We start from the raw sequence: 18,804 nt of genomic DNA, 5'->3' as shown, positions 1-18,804 counted from the left end.
AAGATCTATTTATATATTCAAACAATGTCGGAGTATACACTTGATGTAAATTTTGCCTGTTAATTATTATTGTGGTTGAACATTTTGATTAAATTCATACATCGAAAAGTGATACACTGAGTATTTTTCGCTTTTGTTTATTAATGTTTTCGAGGCGTCAATTTCAAGATTTTTTTTGATAATTTCCAATTGGATTACATTAAAGTGCTTACACTGCCAGCAAATGTTTTGTAGCAATACCAATTCTGTACTGTTCCTTTAAACAAAATTATCGCTGTGTCCATTTCTGTATAGTTACTCTAGGGGCAAATTTTCGAGATTTACTAGAAAGACGTATTTTATAAACAAACACAATTAATTCGAGTGTCAAACTGACCTTAACTATGATGCCATTAAGTAAACATTGTGAATCACTGCCGCATGCTTTCCATCACCAGCAGAGGGCGCTAGCACATAAATCCAGCCATCTTGAAGAAGATGTTCAGCCTCATCGAGATGGGAGTGTCTACCGTGCCAGGAGATGATGAGCGACTCACAGGCAAGTCTAATTATTCTATAGTACAATGGCACAGTACAGCTGAATATTAATAAGGCAATTAAATGAAAATTTACTCTCAAGCAGAAGTTGAACTTGAAGAGATAGACTTACTGACTTCCTGTATTTTAATGGACTCGGCCGTGCGGTTTGTGTAGAGAGCAGAATCCATCAGCCGGAACATGCTTTGTTTCGATCCTACCCGTAACAGCGAGGAAATTATGATAATTAATACAATATTGATAATTGCAGCAGCATAGGGTCTATTCATATCGCTGGACCGGTAAATTAGTTTGTTTTTGGTATATTTTGAGAATAATATTCACAATGGAATCGGTAGCACCACGTATCACTACATGCAGGAGGAGACCCCGTTTCTCCGTGTGCCCACAATACAAAGAGGCGTTCGTCTAGTTAGACGACTTTTTCCGTATGCTGAGGGGGGATTCACTGAATTAAAATCATAGCTGTATACACGAAATATTACATAAAAGTCTTACACAAAATGTCGACAAAATTATTTAAAAACATACCTTGGACTAGGCCTATTTGTTAGATTTGATGACATTGTTTTGCTTCCATTGAAATAAACGAAAAAAAAATAAAACAGACTAAAAAAAAAAAATTTACATTTTGTTTGCATTGTCTTGAAGTGTTGACCATTACCAAAGTTAGTTTCTTTGCGGAGAATGTGTACACAGAATAGCCACCGATGTAATTAATAGTTTCAACAAGCAACCATTTTTTTTCATTTGAGAAACAACTTTCAATATTACCGGTCATAAAACAGTCGTTCGGTTTTATAGCCAGCAACCACCATGCCATCAATCTTGGATGCATGGGGATGGTGCATTCATAATGCACCCTCATCTATCTTCTGATACAAAGCGTCAAATGCATCATATAAAATTGTTGTTAATCAAATAGAATCATATCAACGATCGGGAAGGTAGGTTTGTTTCTTAACTTCCATATCTCTTTTTGTATGAACAATCTGTTACTAAATATTATTCCTTATTGATATTGCCATATTGCGGATTTATTTTGAAGATTTGTTGTAATTGTTGACGTGACTCATGCATACAGATCGATGTATCTGCTTTGTGATTTGGCGCTATACTTTGCGCTTCCATGAAGGTTTCCCGGCCGATTTCAGCGAACATAAACTTATCTTTATTTCTATTTTCGGTTTCACTTAAATGAACACACGTTTCCCTAATTTATTCAATCTATGTTTTTTTTTTAGCTACTCTTACTTTCAATTTCGTTTCATGAGCACATGATTTCGTTCTTCGCATTAAAGTTCGTTTCAGTCATTTTTTCTTTCTTTTATAGACATTTAACTGTTGAATGCGGATACAAAACACGTACGGAACACTAAATTAAACACTACCTTTGGGGGTGGTTCATCTGAATGTGTTGAGCTTGTGCAAGAAGATTGGTATATTTGTTTCGGCGAGTATCTTGTTAAAACAACACCAACATTTTAGTTTGGATGGACGCCTTACTTTGAGTTGAATCTTCGATTTCATGGTCAAACTTCACACAATCTAAACATCTATTGTTTGCCAGTCGGCATGCTGTAGGGGAAGTTTGCTTTTAGTTGTTAAGTATTTCGCAGCCACAAAAATTCTCAGATCGCAAGAACAAGGCCGCTACTTATCATTGATTTTTTTCGCATCAGGTTATAGATCTTTGCACCCGCTCAAACTTGACACTGATTAGCGGCCAGAACAGAAGTTAAAGTATAAAGCGTACCTGTTACCTGGTCGCGACCTGGCCTACGTGGTGACCTACATTGATAATCGTATGGTAAACTGTACAGGTGACACTTTTACTGATACACAAATTATACACCACTCGTGCGTTTTCAATATCGCTATTGTTCATTGTACAATGACCATGTTTTTTGTCATGTCATTTTGTATCCTTAATACCAACCCTGTAATAATACCTTTTAAAATGTTTTTTTTTCTAACATGATTATACAATTTCTCTTCATTTTACTTTTACATGTGAATTTACATTTCTAGCTGAACCAAATAACCGTGACTGTGTGCAGTAACTGATATCTCTCAGGCATAATTTCATATAGCTGCTTATTAAACACAAAAAAGTAGCTAAGCCGTCACAATTACGCGTTGAACAGGTTAACCAGCCAAAATACCACGTCACACATGTACAATGTATGGCTGGTATCCTGCTCATTTATGTTAAGCAGAAAATTCTTAAGCAATAATTTCTGCTTAAGCAGCTCTATCGAAATTGGACCCCTGGGGGTGGGAGGGGCGGGGCTAAGGCATGAAGATGATCCATTATATTTATTTATTTTAAAAAGACTGTGTCACATGCTCAGACAACCGAGGAGTCATGCCTATTGATTTCCTGATTAGAAAATGAAATACAATACACACGCGATGTACCGTAAGAAAATGTCCATTCGGAAATTGAAGCATATTCCAGGACTGAACAGTTTGTCAGCTTACCAAAACACAACTTTTATCCTTAAAGGCAGTGGACACTATATTACTCAAAATAATTATTAGCATAAAACCTTACTTGGTAACGAGTAATGGGGAGCTGTTGATAGTATAAAACATTGTGAGAAATGGCTCCCTCTGAAGTGCCATAGTTTTCGAGAAAGAAGTAATTTTCCACGAATTTGATTTCGAGACCTCAGATTTAGAACTTGAGGTCTCGAAATCAACCATCTTTTTTCTTTCCTTATTATCTCGCAACTTCGATGACCGATTGAGCTCAAAATTTACAGATTTGTTATTTTATGCATATGTTGAGATACACCAACTGTGAAGGCTAGTCTTTGACAACTACCAATAGTGTCCACTGTCTTTAAACAAAATACAACTATAGTTTCAGCATAACTCAAAATTAAAATATAAAAATTGAAGGAAAGATAAGAGGCTCGAAACAGGGTACCTCAAAACCTGCTACGACCAAAGTACAGCCATGAAGAAAAAAAACATCATTTGGAATAAATAATGCTATCATTGGTAAACAAGTGGTTTGGCACAAAACGTTCTCAACATTGTCTGGTTAGTTAACTCAACAGCTCGATTTTCTAAAGTAGATTTGATGTTTAATAAGATACAAAAGAGAAAGAAAACAAACGTTCAAGGAATAGCTGAGTTTTTGTTCTTATGTAGGCCTATAAATATACAGCATTTGGCATCACTCTTTTTTAACATGTATAAATTTCTTCGAAATTGTACACCAGCATAATTTATATACACCCAGCATGAACACAAATTTCCAGGGGCTCAAATCTGGGGGAAATCATTTCTTTTTAAATATAATCTATCTCTAGAACTATGACGCTTAAATTTTAACTACATAAATACGTGTACTTTGCCTTAACAAATCTTTTGTATTTGACATGAACATTGTCCATATTTTTGTTCCATAGTGGTACGTGAAAGGAATAAACGAGAGTGGCCCCACTTTCTTGATGTACTCGGTAGAGCTAAACAAGTGCAGTATAAATACATGAGCTGATTAAATTAACTAATAAATAGACGACCTCGTTACGTAACTTTAATTACTATTATGTTAATTATTTGAATCCCATTGTTTTTGGAAAGTTAACTTGTGGCTTGCTACTAAGAAAATAACAGAGACAATTTACGTGCATCCTAATTAGAGCTCTATCATTATTGACTGCTGTTGCAAAAATCGTTTTTACAGAAAATTCATTAAAATAAAAAGTCCTGCAGCAAATGTTGTGTAAAAAATTGATTAACCAGAAATAACCCCACATCCTCGCTTCTTTCAAAAACGTAGGATGCCAAACATTTTTCCATTAGTTATTCCTTTTACCTTTTATACGTATTTGTCCTATAAAGCCAACAAAGCGAACACTTGAAATTTAGCAATTTTTGTTTTGATAAAATTGCAGTTATGATTGGCGATCAATCAATATCATATGTTTGGGTTAAGGACCGCTTTGGTACACACCAAACACATTCAGATTCATCCAATTTGTTTTAGTCAAATTGTGAATGTTTTTTTTTTTAATTTACTGCAATGAAATATAACAGCTAAAAAAGAATTGTGGCTACAGTTGAGTGGCGGATGGGGGGAATAAACAAGAACAAAATTAACACAAACGTAATGTTTTGGTGAATATTGGAATGGCGAAGCTGCTCACATCGCATACTATATTTATCTATATTTAGAATAAATATGCTACTTCCTAATTACAAGAAGCATATGCATGCAAATATTTAATTGCATGTGCATCATGCTTCAATTCAATCTAATACAATTAACAGCTGGAGAACATTTTTACATAAACATGAATGGGCCATTTCTCTGTTCCCAAACATCAAAGATTGCACTATATTGGAAGTCTGTGCCATGTCTCGCGCCTTTTCAAACACCTTTATGGGACCCCGGGACCTTAGCTCTCGCGAGACTGCTGCATGCTCCTGCGGAACCTTTGCTCTCGATCGTGACTGCGACCCCATAAAACGGGGGTGTAATTTGTCTTGGCCAAAAAGTCAGTGATCAAAAGGAGATATAAATCGTTATAGAGCGCCATCTTACGGCATGATTTAACCAATTTGTCTGGCTCTCACTATAGCATGCAGTCAAGACCACTGACGTCTTGTGCCAAGACTATAGCCCTTTATCATGCTGCCTCTATCTTAGTCATGTTCCCCGTATCGAACAACAATCATAGAATGCATTTTGCAATTAGGAACCAGACTAGAATGTTCTTCCAGCCTCGGTTTGGTTCCATTGGTATCAATGGGAGAAATTCATGATGGTTGCACCGTGATAAAGGTCTATATATGCTGCAGTGTGGAAACCGCGGGAATGGGGGGGGGGGGGGGGTGAGGGCCAATATAACAAAGAGCTAAGATTGATCTTAACTGAAAATTAAGCATAGTCGCTAAGTAACGTGTGATGTCACATTAGAAATCATTATATATAAATACTGGCAATTTTTATGTCTTGCGTTGAATTGTGTTGCTTTTACAGAGCCCTGGACGACCACCTTTACAATCGTTTAACGACTTCTCCATAAAAAAATAAGTATATATTGGGAAGCCTCGTTAAACTTTGTTAGTATTTTCCCACACCAAGCATGGAGGTAGGAAATTCACCAAGCATGGAGAAGTCAAGTTGGATTTGAATATGCATGATGTGCAAATTGTTTAAAGCTAGGCCTACCGCTCTGTTTAAGCGTTTGCTTTTTTTGCACCTGACATAAATATGGGTCGACTCATAGTTTACGAGCTCCATGTAGCAAACACTTCATTGGCACAGTCATGAACTAATCTCATCGCAAGTTTTTTCGAGTATCAATTTTATTAAACAAAGTGTGTAGACTAGCTGATTCATGTTACAATGGGAAATTTCTCAAACAGACCTACAAATTTACAATAATGACAAAGGATCGCAATATCTGTCTCCTTTTTAAGTGCCATTCATAAATTGTTTGCATATATTAATTTTGGCGCATTTATTTTTTACTGAATAAAAAAAATGAGGTGACCTATATACCCTCACTACAATATCGCCAAATAATGTAGTTTCATTTAAGATTTATAGCTGCAAACAATTTGGAAATTATTTTTGTATATTAATCTCGACACATTGATTTGTCACTGAATGAAAATATGAATAAAATATATCAACTTCATGAGGTGACTTATATATATTAACCATTTCAAGGTGCTCACAAATTGAATTAAAACACACCCTTTGTTTAATTGGTCTCTGTTTACTGTCCATGTTATAAATAACCTAAACCACTCAATCAGAATACACCATAAACCTTGGGAATACATGTTGCTGGTAGTCTGTCTTTATAATGACTACAACCACTGTTTGAAGCCTGGGACCAATTTCATAGAGCTGTTAACCACAAAAATTTGCTAAGGCATGACATTTATTCTTGATAAAAACAGGATTACCAACCAAATTTCCGTTTGTTACATATTGCTTGTTACTGGTATTTAGCTATTGTTTGCTTATCCTGAAAATCACGTGGAAATTTTAATGATAATCTTGTTTTTATCAAGGAAGAAAAGCTCTATGAAATTGTGCCCTGATAGCTTGGTATAGTCAGGTCTGATGTTGTGGTTACTAAACAAGAAGTATTGAAGTGGAACCACTAAAAACTAGTGTTCATCAGACATATCAATGCACAGTCATATCAAATGCCTTCTAACTGCATTGTGTAAAAGAAAGGGACCTAACAATGCTTTTGTCTGCAAAGAGGCGTTGAATGAACAAACCGTAGCTTAATTATTCTACCTCCATGATTAAATCCTATAAATAACTACTTTACCAAGAAACACCTTCACATTATTTATATATTTTTGTTCATCAAGTTATTTTCTTTTCTTTCGTTTGCACGCTTGGAAAAAGGGGCTGTTATAAATACATTTTTGAAATGTACTTTTTAATATTATTGGTTAAATATACATTTCAAGTTATCCAATATTTTTAGGGGGCTCAATACTGTTAAAAAGAAAAGTTTTCAAGCATTCCAACTTGCTTGTTTTTTTTAAAGTTTTTTTTTAAACAAAATTAATATAAACAAGGAAGAGAAAAAAAAACAAAAAAAAAAAAAAAAAAAAAACATCACACCCGCGGTATAATCAAATGCTATTAATAAACGACTGTTACTAATTAAATGTTTGCATTTCTTTTTGTAGGGTTCGGAGATAGTGTCATCTCAAGCAAGATGTCAAGTTCATTCCAAGCAGAGGCCATTGCTGCGCATAATCAGTGAGTAAAGGCCCAGGCCCCAAAACAAGCTAAGCACAACACAATTATGCTAACAAGAATGAAGTTACCACAGCCAAAATACTATATGTCACTTGTACCATTTGTGGTTGGTACTCTGCTCATTATTGATAAGCAGAGAACTGTAAGCAGTATTTTCTGCTTAAGCAGCTCTGTGAAACTGGACTCAGAACATTTTGCTCGATGTTAAGCTATACTATATATTTTCAATAGCAGCTTCAAACTTGTCAATGTGATTTTCTCAAATTTGTTGATGATGTTGTGTTATAACTGAAACCCGGTAGATGAACATTGAACATACATACAGAGAGTTGTGAGCCAACAATGTCACTTTCTAGCCCTCGGTTCAAACATGTTTTTTTAAAGCAACAATGCACTCTTTCAGCCATCCAAGTTCATTCAAGTTTAATGTACACATCAAATAGTTCAGAAACCCCATATCTACCTCTTTTCATTGTCACATTTTTACAGAGCTCGCACAAACCATGGGGTACCACCCCTCAAACTGAACAAGGAACTTTGCAAACATGCGCAGAAATGGGCCGATCATTTAGCCAGTATCGGCAAATTGGAGCACAGTTCCAACCAAGAGTTTGGTGAAAATGTTGCTATGGTTTCCGGGTATAAAGACTATTCAGGTATGTTACAGTGTATTGATGACATATATATATATCTGGTTTGGATGACAAAGGATCAACGAGGATCTTTGAAGATACAGTGTTGTAGCTAGACTATAGTCTCAGTGATGGGCTCCAAATCCAACTTAGTCCAAAGAGGGCGAGCGGTAGATATGGGGCCATCATTGCTGAAGTGCAATATGGGGAAAATCTGTGCTGGGCAGCACAGTGTATTTTGCTGAGAGGGCTGGGCAATATGTGTTAGTTCTGGGCAGGCCCGCCCGGCACCGCCCGCCGTGGCTACAAAACTGTTGAAGAAATTAAAGCCCAGTTCACACTTCCTGCGAATGCGAATTTTATTTGACGTCACAATTTCAGCTGACTTGTGTTCAACTTCGGTGAAACAACACAGCGAAGACAGTCATGTGAAGGCAAAAATCGTTTTGTATTTGCATTCGCAGGAAGTATGATCCGGGCTTATCATTGAGAGTTGTATGTTTTAATTGTTTTTAAATGAGGTGCTGCCTAACATCACATGTCCGGACGGCCACTCCAGTGTGAGGGTATACAGTGTTTACTGATTTGGTCTGTCAACACAACCCATTATCTGTCGCCAGGGGTCGGCACCTTGCAGCCGAGTATTTGGGCTGAAACGGGATTACCCCTTGATGAGTGTTATACAACATTCACACACAGAGGCACACACCACCGTGATAATTAATTTACAAAAAAGCCTTCACACAAAACCAATTTCTTCTCATTTCAAAAAATGAAGGTGTATTGACATGAAATCGAATTCTATGTAAAAAAGAAAAATACTTTTTAGATTATCTCAGTATCATTGACGTCTTCAGCTTTATATTTAAAATAATGTCTCGAAGCCTAATTTCAAAATATTTTGGCGATTATTTATTTCATCTGTGTATACTTTTTTGTTTCAAATAGATTGTATTCGTACATTGATGTCTATGACTTTATAAACAATAGTGTCTGAAAATCTACACTTACTTTACTTGCTCAGTCTTTTTAGACAGTTGTTTAACCATTATTGTTTTAGGACAGCAAGTGACCGACCAATGGTACTCCGAGGTCCAAAAGTACAACTTTAGCTCTCCTGGATTTCGATCGGGGACAGGTAAGATTGGTTCATCTATAACTTTCGTTACTTGATGGATTGTTAAATGTGTTAAACATGACTGATAAAGCTGGTAAAATAGTTGTATTAATCAGGAAGGTATCACTTAAATAAAGACACTGGACACCTGTTGGTAATTAATAAAGACAAGTGAGTATTCTCACTGGTGTATCCCATCATAAGCATTAAATAACTAGCATGTGAAAACTTAGACTCAATTGGTTTTCGAAGTTGCAAATGAATAATGAAAAAACACTCTTGTGTGCCTTCAGATGCCTTAAAAAGTATTTTAATACTCAAGCGACAAATTACTTCTTAAAAAAAAGCTACGTTACTTTAGAGGGAACCGTTTCTCACAACGTTTAACACTATCGGCAGCTCTCCATTGCTCGTTACCAAGTGTGACCATTCGTGTGACTAAGGTGTTTTTTCTTTCATTATTATCTCGCAACTTCAACGACCAATTGAGCTCAAATTTTCACAGGTTTGTCGTTTTATGCATATGTTGAGATACACCAAGTGAGCAGACTGGTCTTTGACAACTACCAATACTATAGTGTGAAAATAGAGGATGAATGAATCTAAAGGTAGAGTCAGTGACTCAGATAATCTATTCATAACAGGAATAGTCCTTGATCAAAACAGTTCAGTTCTTGATCTTTAGGTTCAGCAGTTCCATTTCAAATCTTTCTCTGAATGCTCTGTGCTGAACATTTGCCACATTGAAGTGATGTAGGGAGCCAGGCAAAGTTGCAGACAGTGTTAATTGTTTGTGCAACCAACCATAGTAATAGTATACATTTTTCAGAATACATGGCAAACCAAATCTGTGATTTTATGGGGGGGGGGTGGTCAAATCCGTTTAATGAGTCAGAAGAAGAATACTGAAAACCATGCACAAATTTCAGCATGAAACCTAAACACACTGTTTGATTTTATAGGTGTCGGAATGTACAGTTTCCTCTCTTACCACTCTTTTATTCCATTAAAAACCTAAATAAGCTTAATTTTCCCATACTATTAAGTTCATGTATGCTTTTATTTAAGCACCGATAATTTTCACCTAGTGTCATAGCCTTCGGAACAATCTCTACCGCTGAAAAATATGTCTGATCAGAGGTAGCTATCAAGGGTATTATTTCAAAAAGTAATTTCAAAAGTTTAGTTTAAAACAATCCTAATTTTCTATTGATTTGAAAAAATTTGACCGCAAATCACTCAGAATGTGTTCCCCTCCTCCAACTGCCACTTATGGGTAGGAGGAACGTTCATCAATGACCCTCAGCAGAACCCAGAAGGTAACGCCTTGGACCCGCTTCGCGCTCAGAGAGGAACACTACGACTCGTCATCGTGATTTGCGTATGTTGGTCAAATGTGCATTCGTGAGAGAAGAAACATACTATAGAAATGATCCCTAAAAGTATGATCTTAACTTAATAACTCATTACGAATCAAGCCTATTTCCCATACACACGCAACAGCTATGGTGGTAAAGTTTCAAACTCACACCTTACAAACATTATTGTTGATGCTGAAATGTTCTTCATACCTTTTCCACAAACGTAGAAAACAACCCTATAACTTCTCAAGAAATAAACAGTACCGTTTCAGACAATTTGGAAGAAACAATTCAGAAAACCGTGAAAACAAGGGATTTATTTCCTGATTACAGCGCTGCTGACAAACGGTGCTTGGTGCACTGCCGGTTGAAAGGTCATGAGTGTGCATATTAACTATGGGGCGTGACTCATGCCGCGCAATCAGCATGGCACACACGGCCGGATGGTGGCCATGGCAGGCTGGGCATGGTCTCCGTAATTTGCATAATAAGGCAGCAGTGTGGTATTACTGCATGTACATCGTACGTGGTTTACGACGTGCATCGTGTACACTGTAGTCGTAAACGTACATGTACTGTACAATGATATGGACTATACACATAGAGCTATATCTCCATGACTATACATTACATGTACATTGTGTACAGTGTATATAACTCCATATGTGTACAGTACATGTACACCTGCAATATGGACTCTGTAAAAAATGAGGAGCACAGGGCATGTCATTGCGTACTATGTACATGTACCAATGTACACAACATGCATGTTCTCAAACCATGTTCAATCATTCAATGTTGGCAACATTTTTTGTTGAACCATAGTTGAACACATAACACCATTCCCATCGGTGTGTTCAACAGTTAGGAACAATAGCGGTGTTTATGTAGCATCGAGATTTATTTCAGTATAAGTTAAGTTTTTTTTTAGTACCGTACGTATTGCGTCCAAAATCTGGAGCAGTGAATAACTGACTCTAGATTAGAAGCACTATTTGAGAAAGGCTTCTCAGATGATGTGTTTAAATGTCTCATCTTTGTACACATTCTACTGGAGGGAATTGTAAATTTAAATGTTACATATTCAACAGCCTGTATGCAGTGCTTACAATGTGGTATAAATAGTACAAGCACGAGGTAGAAATTCTACCTCCTACCTCCATGTTACTTGTAAGTTTATATGGTCATGAGTTTCCTTCACCAAAGAATCCCTCCCTAAATAATGTATGAGGAGGGATTTTCAAAATGTGTTGAGTATTAACTTCCCCCACAAACACCAGAGGGACCGTCCATAAAGCTATTAAGCAGAAAATGCGGCTGCTTGACAAAATGTCTTAGCTGCGGCAAAAATCACGAACATATGTAATAACATAAAGCAATTTGGGCCGGTAACCTGTTCAAGTTAAGCTAACTTTTGTGTGCTTTTTAGCAGCTGCTCACAGGCTGAAAGACACTGGACACTATTGGAATTTGACTAAAGACCAGTCTTCTCACTTTGTGTACCTCAACATATGCACAAAATAACAAACCTGTGAAAATTTGAGCTCAATTGATTGTCGAAGTTGCGAGATAATAATGAAAGTAAAAACACCCTTGTCACACGAAGTTGTGTGCTTTCAGATGCTTGATTTCGAGACCTCAAATTCAAAATCTGAGGTCTCGAAATCAAATGCGTGGAAAACTACTTCTTGCTCGAAAACTACGTCACTTCAGAGGGAGCAGTTTCTCACAATGTTTTGTACTATCAACCTCTCCCCATTACTCGTCACTAAGTAAGGTTTTATGCTATTAATCATTTTGAGTAATTACTAATAGTGTCCACTGCCTTTAATATTGGGCCCAATGCGGTGGTTGGCATTATATAGATTTTCTGGATTTAACTTTACAAAACGAATGTAACCATCTAATTTATTCATCCATCATACGGGTATGACATCCTTATCTAAGATGAACACAATTGCTATCAGACTGCACCGGAAAGATTTTGATATTAGTTTTTTTTTTTTTTTTTTCACTAAAGGACATTTCTCCCAGGTTGTATGGAAAGACTCCAAGGAAATGGGCATCGGTAAAGCGGAGACAAAGGACGGCAAGATCTTCGTCGTTGCTAATTACAAACCACCAGGGAATATGATGAGCATGTACAATGAGAATGTTTTCCCTGTGCACGTCGGAGGCGTGTCTAAGGTGGTCACCCATGGGGAGTTTTCTGCTGCAGGACCCGGGGAGCGGATGAGGGGTGGCGGTGATGAGAATGAACCCCTTTCAAAGGTGAGTGCGTCCGGAACGTGAATTGTCACCTGTCTGTGAATGCACTGGACACTTTGTCAAAGTATTGTCAAAGACCAGTATTCTCACTTGGTGTATCTCAACATAATGCATGAAATAACAAACCTGTGAACATTTTGACTCAGTTGGTCATCGAAGTTGGAGAATAATGAAAGACAAAACCCATTGTTGGACAAATAATTTGTGCGCTTTCAGATACCTTAAAACGGCTCCAGGCTTGAAGTGGAAGTATATAGGGCCTATATAAATATTTCATTGTTGAGTGAGAAAGTACCTTTTTCTCAAAACATGTTACTTCAGATGGAGCCGTTTCTTAGAGTGTTTTATACTATCAACATATTTCAATTACTCATTTTCAAGAAAGTATTTATGTTAACAACTATTTCGAGCTAGCAATTCTAGTCTCCAGTGCCCTTTAAATTGTGGATTTTCAAGCGACATAAATCACTTGTGCAATCATTTCTTTGAATCAACTATGTAAAACAATAGTTTCAGCAAGACGCCCTCTCTGTCCACAACGAGCACCGATCTAAGCACGGCGTTGATTCGCTGAGGATGTCAGCTGACTTATGTAAGAGTGCACAGGATTGGGCAGAGCATCTTGCCAAGAATGACTTATTTGAACACAGCAAGGGCACGGATATTGGTGAGAATGTGGCGATGCATTATTCATCAGCTACTACTGCATATTCAGGTAAGATTACTTGCCACAGTTTCGCTCGGCCACATCGGCCAGATCTATCCAGGACCGCTGGGATGGGCTAATCAGCTTGCACAGATTCTTGTTCAGGAAGTACGTCATGCGTGCAGTGCTACTTCTATGGTGCAGTGCGAGTGTGATGCATGATGGGACTGAACATTATCCAATGGGTGTGCTTGATACGTTTGCCCATCCCAGCACCTTTGGTTGCGCTTGGGCCGAGCAAATGCCACAGTAACAATGAAATGTCAAAATATAGTGCCTACTAATTTTGCAAAGGTCGTGGGTTCGAATCCCACCCGAGTAATATGCATGTGATTTTTTTCACAGGACTCGGGAAAGTACTGAGTATTATTACAGTGCTTACACACATCGGTGTAAGGGTAAAACCAAAATATTCTTTACCCTCGATGCAAATTTAACATCTGTTAAAAATGCAGTGCCTATTGAAAGACTGTTCGACTGAAAGCAGCTGCCCAGTCCATCGTAAACAACACAAAAAACATATATACGGGGGGGGGGGGCAATACAGACTATTCGTTCAATAATGAAAGTAAAACTCTCACTATTATTATTCGCGCAGGTTAAATTTATTTAAATGTGTTGAATGTTTAAATTCAACAGGCAAGCAAGCTGCTGACCAGTGGTACAGTGAACTGAGTAAATATGACTTCAATAAACCAGGATTCACTAGTGGTACAGGTAAGCTATTGTTAAGCAAAGATCACCTCAAGGCACTGCCAAGAGAGGCAACTAGTGATAGAACGTGAAGTAAGTCATGATGGGCACCCTCTTAGTAGGCAAATGTTTTGTTATAACATTGAGGGCAATCTGATGTACTCGCATCGAAAGATTGCTTACTAAAATGGCGTATGAGAAATGCTTCATCACGAAGCCTTTCTAAGATTCAACTTTTGCATGAAAAACTACCTCCTTCTCTAAAACTGTCTTACTTCAAAGGGTCGTTCTAAATATCAACAGCTCTTCAGTGTCCTTTACCAAAGGGTTTTTATGATCACTAACTTATTTTATGGAGTAATTACCAAAGATACCCCCTGATTTACACAGATGACGTAGTGTCGATCATTTCTAGAAATATCATCCCTTATTAGGGCTACATAAAGGTCGGAGCACTGTTTTTGTCTCCTTTTCTTTTAAGGTCATTTTACTCAGATGGTATGGAAAGGTTCAAGAGAGTTTGGCATCGGTAAGGCCGTCACCAAAGGCGGCAAAGTGATGGTTGTCGGACAGTACCGGCCACCGGGGAATATTGTTGGGCGGTTCGAAGAGCACGTTTTGCCGCGACCCGACGGGTACAGACCTCAACCAACGGAGGCAATAACATCCAAGGTAAACAGCCGTAGAATTTAACTTATGATGTAGTGTAAAGCAGTAATCAGCTGCAGAAAGTGAACTTGAGATGTTTCCAGTAAACAGCCGTAGAAGTGAACTTGCGTTTTTTTGCAGTAAACAGTCGTATAAGTTAATTTAAGTCATTTGCATATAATAGCCGTAGAAGTGAACTTGCGATTTTTGCAGTAAACAGCCGTAGAAGGGAACCTGCTACCTTTGCAGCAAACATTCAAAGAGAAGTGCACTTGTGTTTCTTACATTTTTAACAGCCGAACTTGGGATTTTTTTTCCTGTTTAATGCTTCATTTCATAACATGATTGTAGGACTATGCAATCCCATAAACACAAGTGGCTGATGATTGTGAGTGCTTCATTTCATAACAAATTAATGCATAGGCCTTTAATCTTCAAGTGGTTGTGATACCAACAGTGACTCTGTCCAGTGACACATTTGCTTCTTCCCTGTAGGTGACTCGCGTTGTACGTAGTACTGAGTACGTTGGTCAGGACCCAGCCAGGCCAAGATCTGACGACAGACGCATGGATTCTGTTACCAGACAGGTTAGTTATTATACCCTCATGGTAAGACACTGCTCTATTGCAAAGGTCGTGGGTTTGAATCCCATCCGAGTGATTTTTTTTACAGCGTCGGGAAAGTACTGAGTAAGTGCTAACACTCATCGGTGTATTTTATGGGTAATGCACAATTAATATTCCTTATCCCCATTATTAATATTCACATTACAATCACTTTCCAGTCTCTTTATAATAATCACTGTCATTATAATAATCACTGTCATTATAAATAAGCACAAAATATTTACAAATTGTACTTTTGTTGGGCTCCTTTTTCGGTCAAACATTAGTATATTAAACAAAAAATCATTTCGAAAATAAAAAACGAGTGGTCTTCCGAGCTCCCTTTAGTCTTGATTCGTGACGTTCGCTTCGTTAACGACGTCGCCGATATTGCAACACGAATTACTGGAGAAGAGATGCCTGTATCACACAAACATCTGGTAGACTTGCCCAGTCCCTCCCGATGTTGATTTTTGTTTAAAATACACCATTGTCTTCACAGGTTGCTGGCGTCAAACTAGACGCCCCTGATCTATCACCTTCTGACTTGGCTAAGTTTCAAAAGGATGCTCTGGACTCGCATAACAAATACCGGTCACGTTACGGTGCTGCCGACTTGAAGCGATCTGATGAGCTGATGAAGAGGGCGCAAGATTGGGCGGCCCATCTCGCTAAGAATGACCAGTTTAAGAATAGTGGCCAATCAGATGTTGGTGAAAACATCGCTATGCATTACTCAAGCGCCAGTACAGCGTTTTCGGGTATGACTTGCTTTCAACCTTTTTTTCAACAACTGTCAAAGAATACTAACTGAAAATAACAATAGGGCCTATTGTTTGCTTAACCTGAAAATCACGTGGAAATTTGATTTTATCAATGCAAAAAATTCATGCTAAGCAAATTTTTGTGCATATAATAGCAGCTATATGAAATTGGGCCCTGGTCTAGCTAGCGATCAAGTTTTGGTCGCTAGCTAGACCAGCATGCGCCTCATTCAACAGTTAGCTCTTGAGTGCGCAATGGCTATTTGCAAAAGGCCTATGCTCATGGTGTTTTAGTTTGTTTTCAAGATTTATAAAGATTTTGTTTTTCTTGTATACTTACATAACAAGAATGTCTGAAACAAGATGACTGACACAATTTCAAAAACTAATGTTATTATTTTCATTTAATTTGTGATCCAATTTTCATATACTTGTTATTGTCAACAGGTGAAGACACGTCCGAGATGTGGTATCGACAAAGCAGCAAATACGACTTCGAGAAACCCGGTTTTACATCAGGGGCAGGTGAGGATTTAACAACAATTGGGCATTTAACCACAATTGGGCATTAAGGTTATTCATGTAATTTCCGTAACTAACTATACTTCGTGTGTGCATTCTTACTTAGGCCACTTTACCCAGATGGTCTGGAAGGACACCAAGGAGATGGGTATTGGGAAGGCGATCACCAAGGAAGGCAAAGTCGTCCTGGTCGCTTTCTACCGCCCTCCAGGAAACGTCATGGGAAAGTTCGAAGGTCAAGTGTCAAAGGAGAAATAAGTATGACCCAATGACGTCACAGGAGGGAGGTCAATCAGAATCAAGATTGACGAAGGTTGTATGAATGGTTAAAGGTTATATCTCAATATTTATAACCAATACATCTATCTAGTTCGTCTTTGTTTGGGATCTGTAAAATTTCCACAAATCGGTATAGCAATTATTATCACTGAAGTAGACTAATTGGTTTACTATGAACAGGTGCCGATTTAACAAGGGTTAAGTTTGCAAATCAATCGTAGTCGGTTGCTAAGCAAAGTGTGACGTCACAACACAAATCACTGTTGTAAAACTGACAAGTCATGTTAAGATATTATTATCTTCATGCTTTGTGAAACTGAGCCTGACTATGATAACAATTATTATAAAGTATGTAAGTTTTTATCTCTTTTGGGGGTTGGAGCGATGGATGTTGTTTTAAAAGCACGTCCAAGCAGTACTAATAATTGTCACGATTAATTTTCAGCTGAAATGTTTTATATATTTAATTTTTGTCGCAATAATTGCACTTCTTTCTTTCTAAGCACATTGCTGTTATAATTCTATTCTTTAAGAACAATTTGAATTCATACATTCCAATCTTTTATATTTAATGTAGGATTGTTAAACACTATCTGGTTTAACTTGTCCATTTTAGCCCGTTAGTTGGGTTGGATGTATTTGAAATACGGTTCTTGTTAATTTCCAGGAAACCCCTTTTGTGCAATGTTGTAACCTAATATCAAAAGTTGTTTATTTGTAAATTAGGACTCCTCGTAACTACTTTCATCCAGTGAGAGTTGCAAAGGGAATTGATGAATATAGCTCAATCAGCGTCCAGTTAAAGGCAGTGGACACTATTGGTAATTAATCAAAATAAGTATTAGTATAAAACCTTACTTGGTAACGAGTAATGGGGAGAGGTTGGTAGTATTAAACATTGTGAGAAACGGCTCCCTCTGAATTGGAGTAGTTTTCGAGAAAGAATTTATTTTCCACGAATTTGATTTCGAGGTCTCGAAATCAAGCATCTGAAAGCACACAACTTCGTTTGACAAGGGTGTTTTTTCTTTTATTATTATTTCGCAACTTCGATGACCAATTGAGCTCACATTTTCACAGGTTTGTTATTTTATGCATATGTTGAGATACACCAAGTGAGAAGTCTTGTCTTTGACAATGGGCAACAGTGTCCATTGTCTTTAATCAAAGGGTCTTTTAGTTATGTCAACTACTAAAAATAATTGTCTTCAAGGCAGTGGCCACTATTGGTAATTACTCAAAATAATTATTATCATAAAACCTTTCTTGATTACGAGTAATGGGGAGAGGTTGATGGTATAAAACATTGTGAGAAACGACTCCCTCTGAAGTAGCGTAGTTTTTGAGAAAGAGGTATAATTCCTCACTAAAATAATAAAAGACTTCTGGCCAGAAGCCTTTTTATTCCTATTTGAAAGCACACACTTTTTTGTACAACTAAGGTTTTTTTTCTTTCATCTTTTTCTTGTAACTACAAAGACCAATTGAGTCCGAATTTTCACAGGCTTGTTATTTCATGCATATGTTGAGATACACTGAGTGAGAATACTGGTCTTTGACAATTACCAAAGGTGTTCAGACCCTTTAAGTGAAATAGTTATGATTTCTTGGAGGCCCAATGTGTAATAACAATTTGTAAAAACATATTCCAACGAACTATACAATCATATTATATAATATTGCAGTTATGCCAATGGTCCTTTGCATCATTCCACCGATCATTTTAAAGTATACCTTCTAAAAGGCTGATGTTTAATATTCAAGCTTGTTAATAATATTCAACACTCGTGGTGAAATAAATTGCTCAGTACGATTACGAACAATGATTACTTGTTTTTGTGTCCACAAATGTCCCAACAAATTTACAAGTTTCCCCACAAAACATAGCTGGGTCACATTGTGGAGTACCAGTGA

The 18,804-nt window shown here is 37.4% G+C and overlaps 1 protein-coding gene and 1 non-coding gene across 2 annotated transcripts; one reads left to right on the top strand and one right to left on the bottom strand.

Moving 5' to 3' along the window:
* Positions 1-1,373: 1,373 nt before the first annotated feature.
* LOC139947952 (uncharacterized) lies at positions 1,374-18,702 on the top strand. Its single transcript, XM_071945838.1, has 12 exons — positions 1,374-1,484; positions 7,222-7,294; positions 7,784-7,950; positions 8,987-9,064; positions 12,425-12,675; positions 13,183-13,387; positions 14,018-14,095; positions 14,553-14,743; positions 15,215-15,307; positions 15,828-16,086; positions 16,537-16,614; positions 16,718-18,702. Exons 2-12 carry the CDS (start codon positions 7,251-7,253, stop codon positions 16,867-16,869), a joined length of 1,596 nt encoding a protein of 531 aa, XP_071801939.1. The 5' UTR covers positions 1,374-1,484; positions 7,222-7,250; the 3' UTR covers positions 16,870-18,702.
* LOC139948548 (small nucleolar RNA U3) lies at positions 10,278-10,495 on the bottom strand. The gene has a single exon (XR_011787456.1). It is a non-coding gene; the product is annotated as a small nucleolar RNA U3 (small nucleolar RNA).
* Positions 18,703-18,804: the final 102 nt, after the last annotated feature.

Source organism: Asterias amurensis, chromosome 15 (genome assembly GCF_032118995.1).
Source record: "Asterias amurensis chromosome 15, ASM3211899v1".
NCBI classification, from domain to species: Eukaryota; Metazoa; Echinodermata; class Asteroidea; order Forcipulatida; family Asteriidae; genus Asterias; species Asterias amurensis.
Note: the sequence above shows the minus strand (reverse complement) of the source record. Positions and strands in the feature narration are given on the sequence as shown.

Excerpts from the sequence above, each read along its gene's own strand:
- LOC139947952 (XM_071945838.1), top strand. The coding sequence starts at position 7,251 with ATGTCAAGTTCATTCCAAGCAGAGGCCATTGCTGCGCATAATCA. Across the intron at positions 9,065-12,424 it reads TGGATTTCGATCGGGGACAG|GACATTTCTCCCAGGTTGTA; the intron begins GTAAGATTGGTT and ends TTTTCACTAAAG. Across the intron at positions 16,615-16,717 it reads CGGTTTTACATCAGGGGCAG|GCCACTTTACCCAGATGGTC; the intron begins GTGAGGATTTAA and ends ATTCTTACTTAG.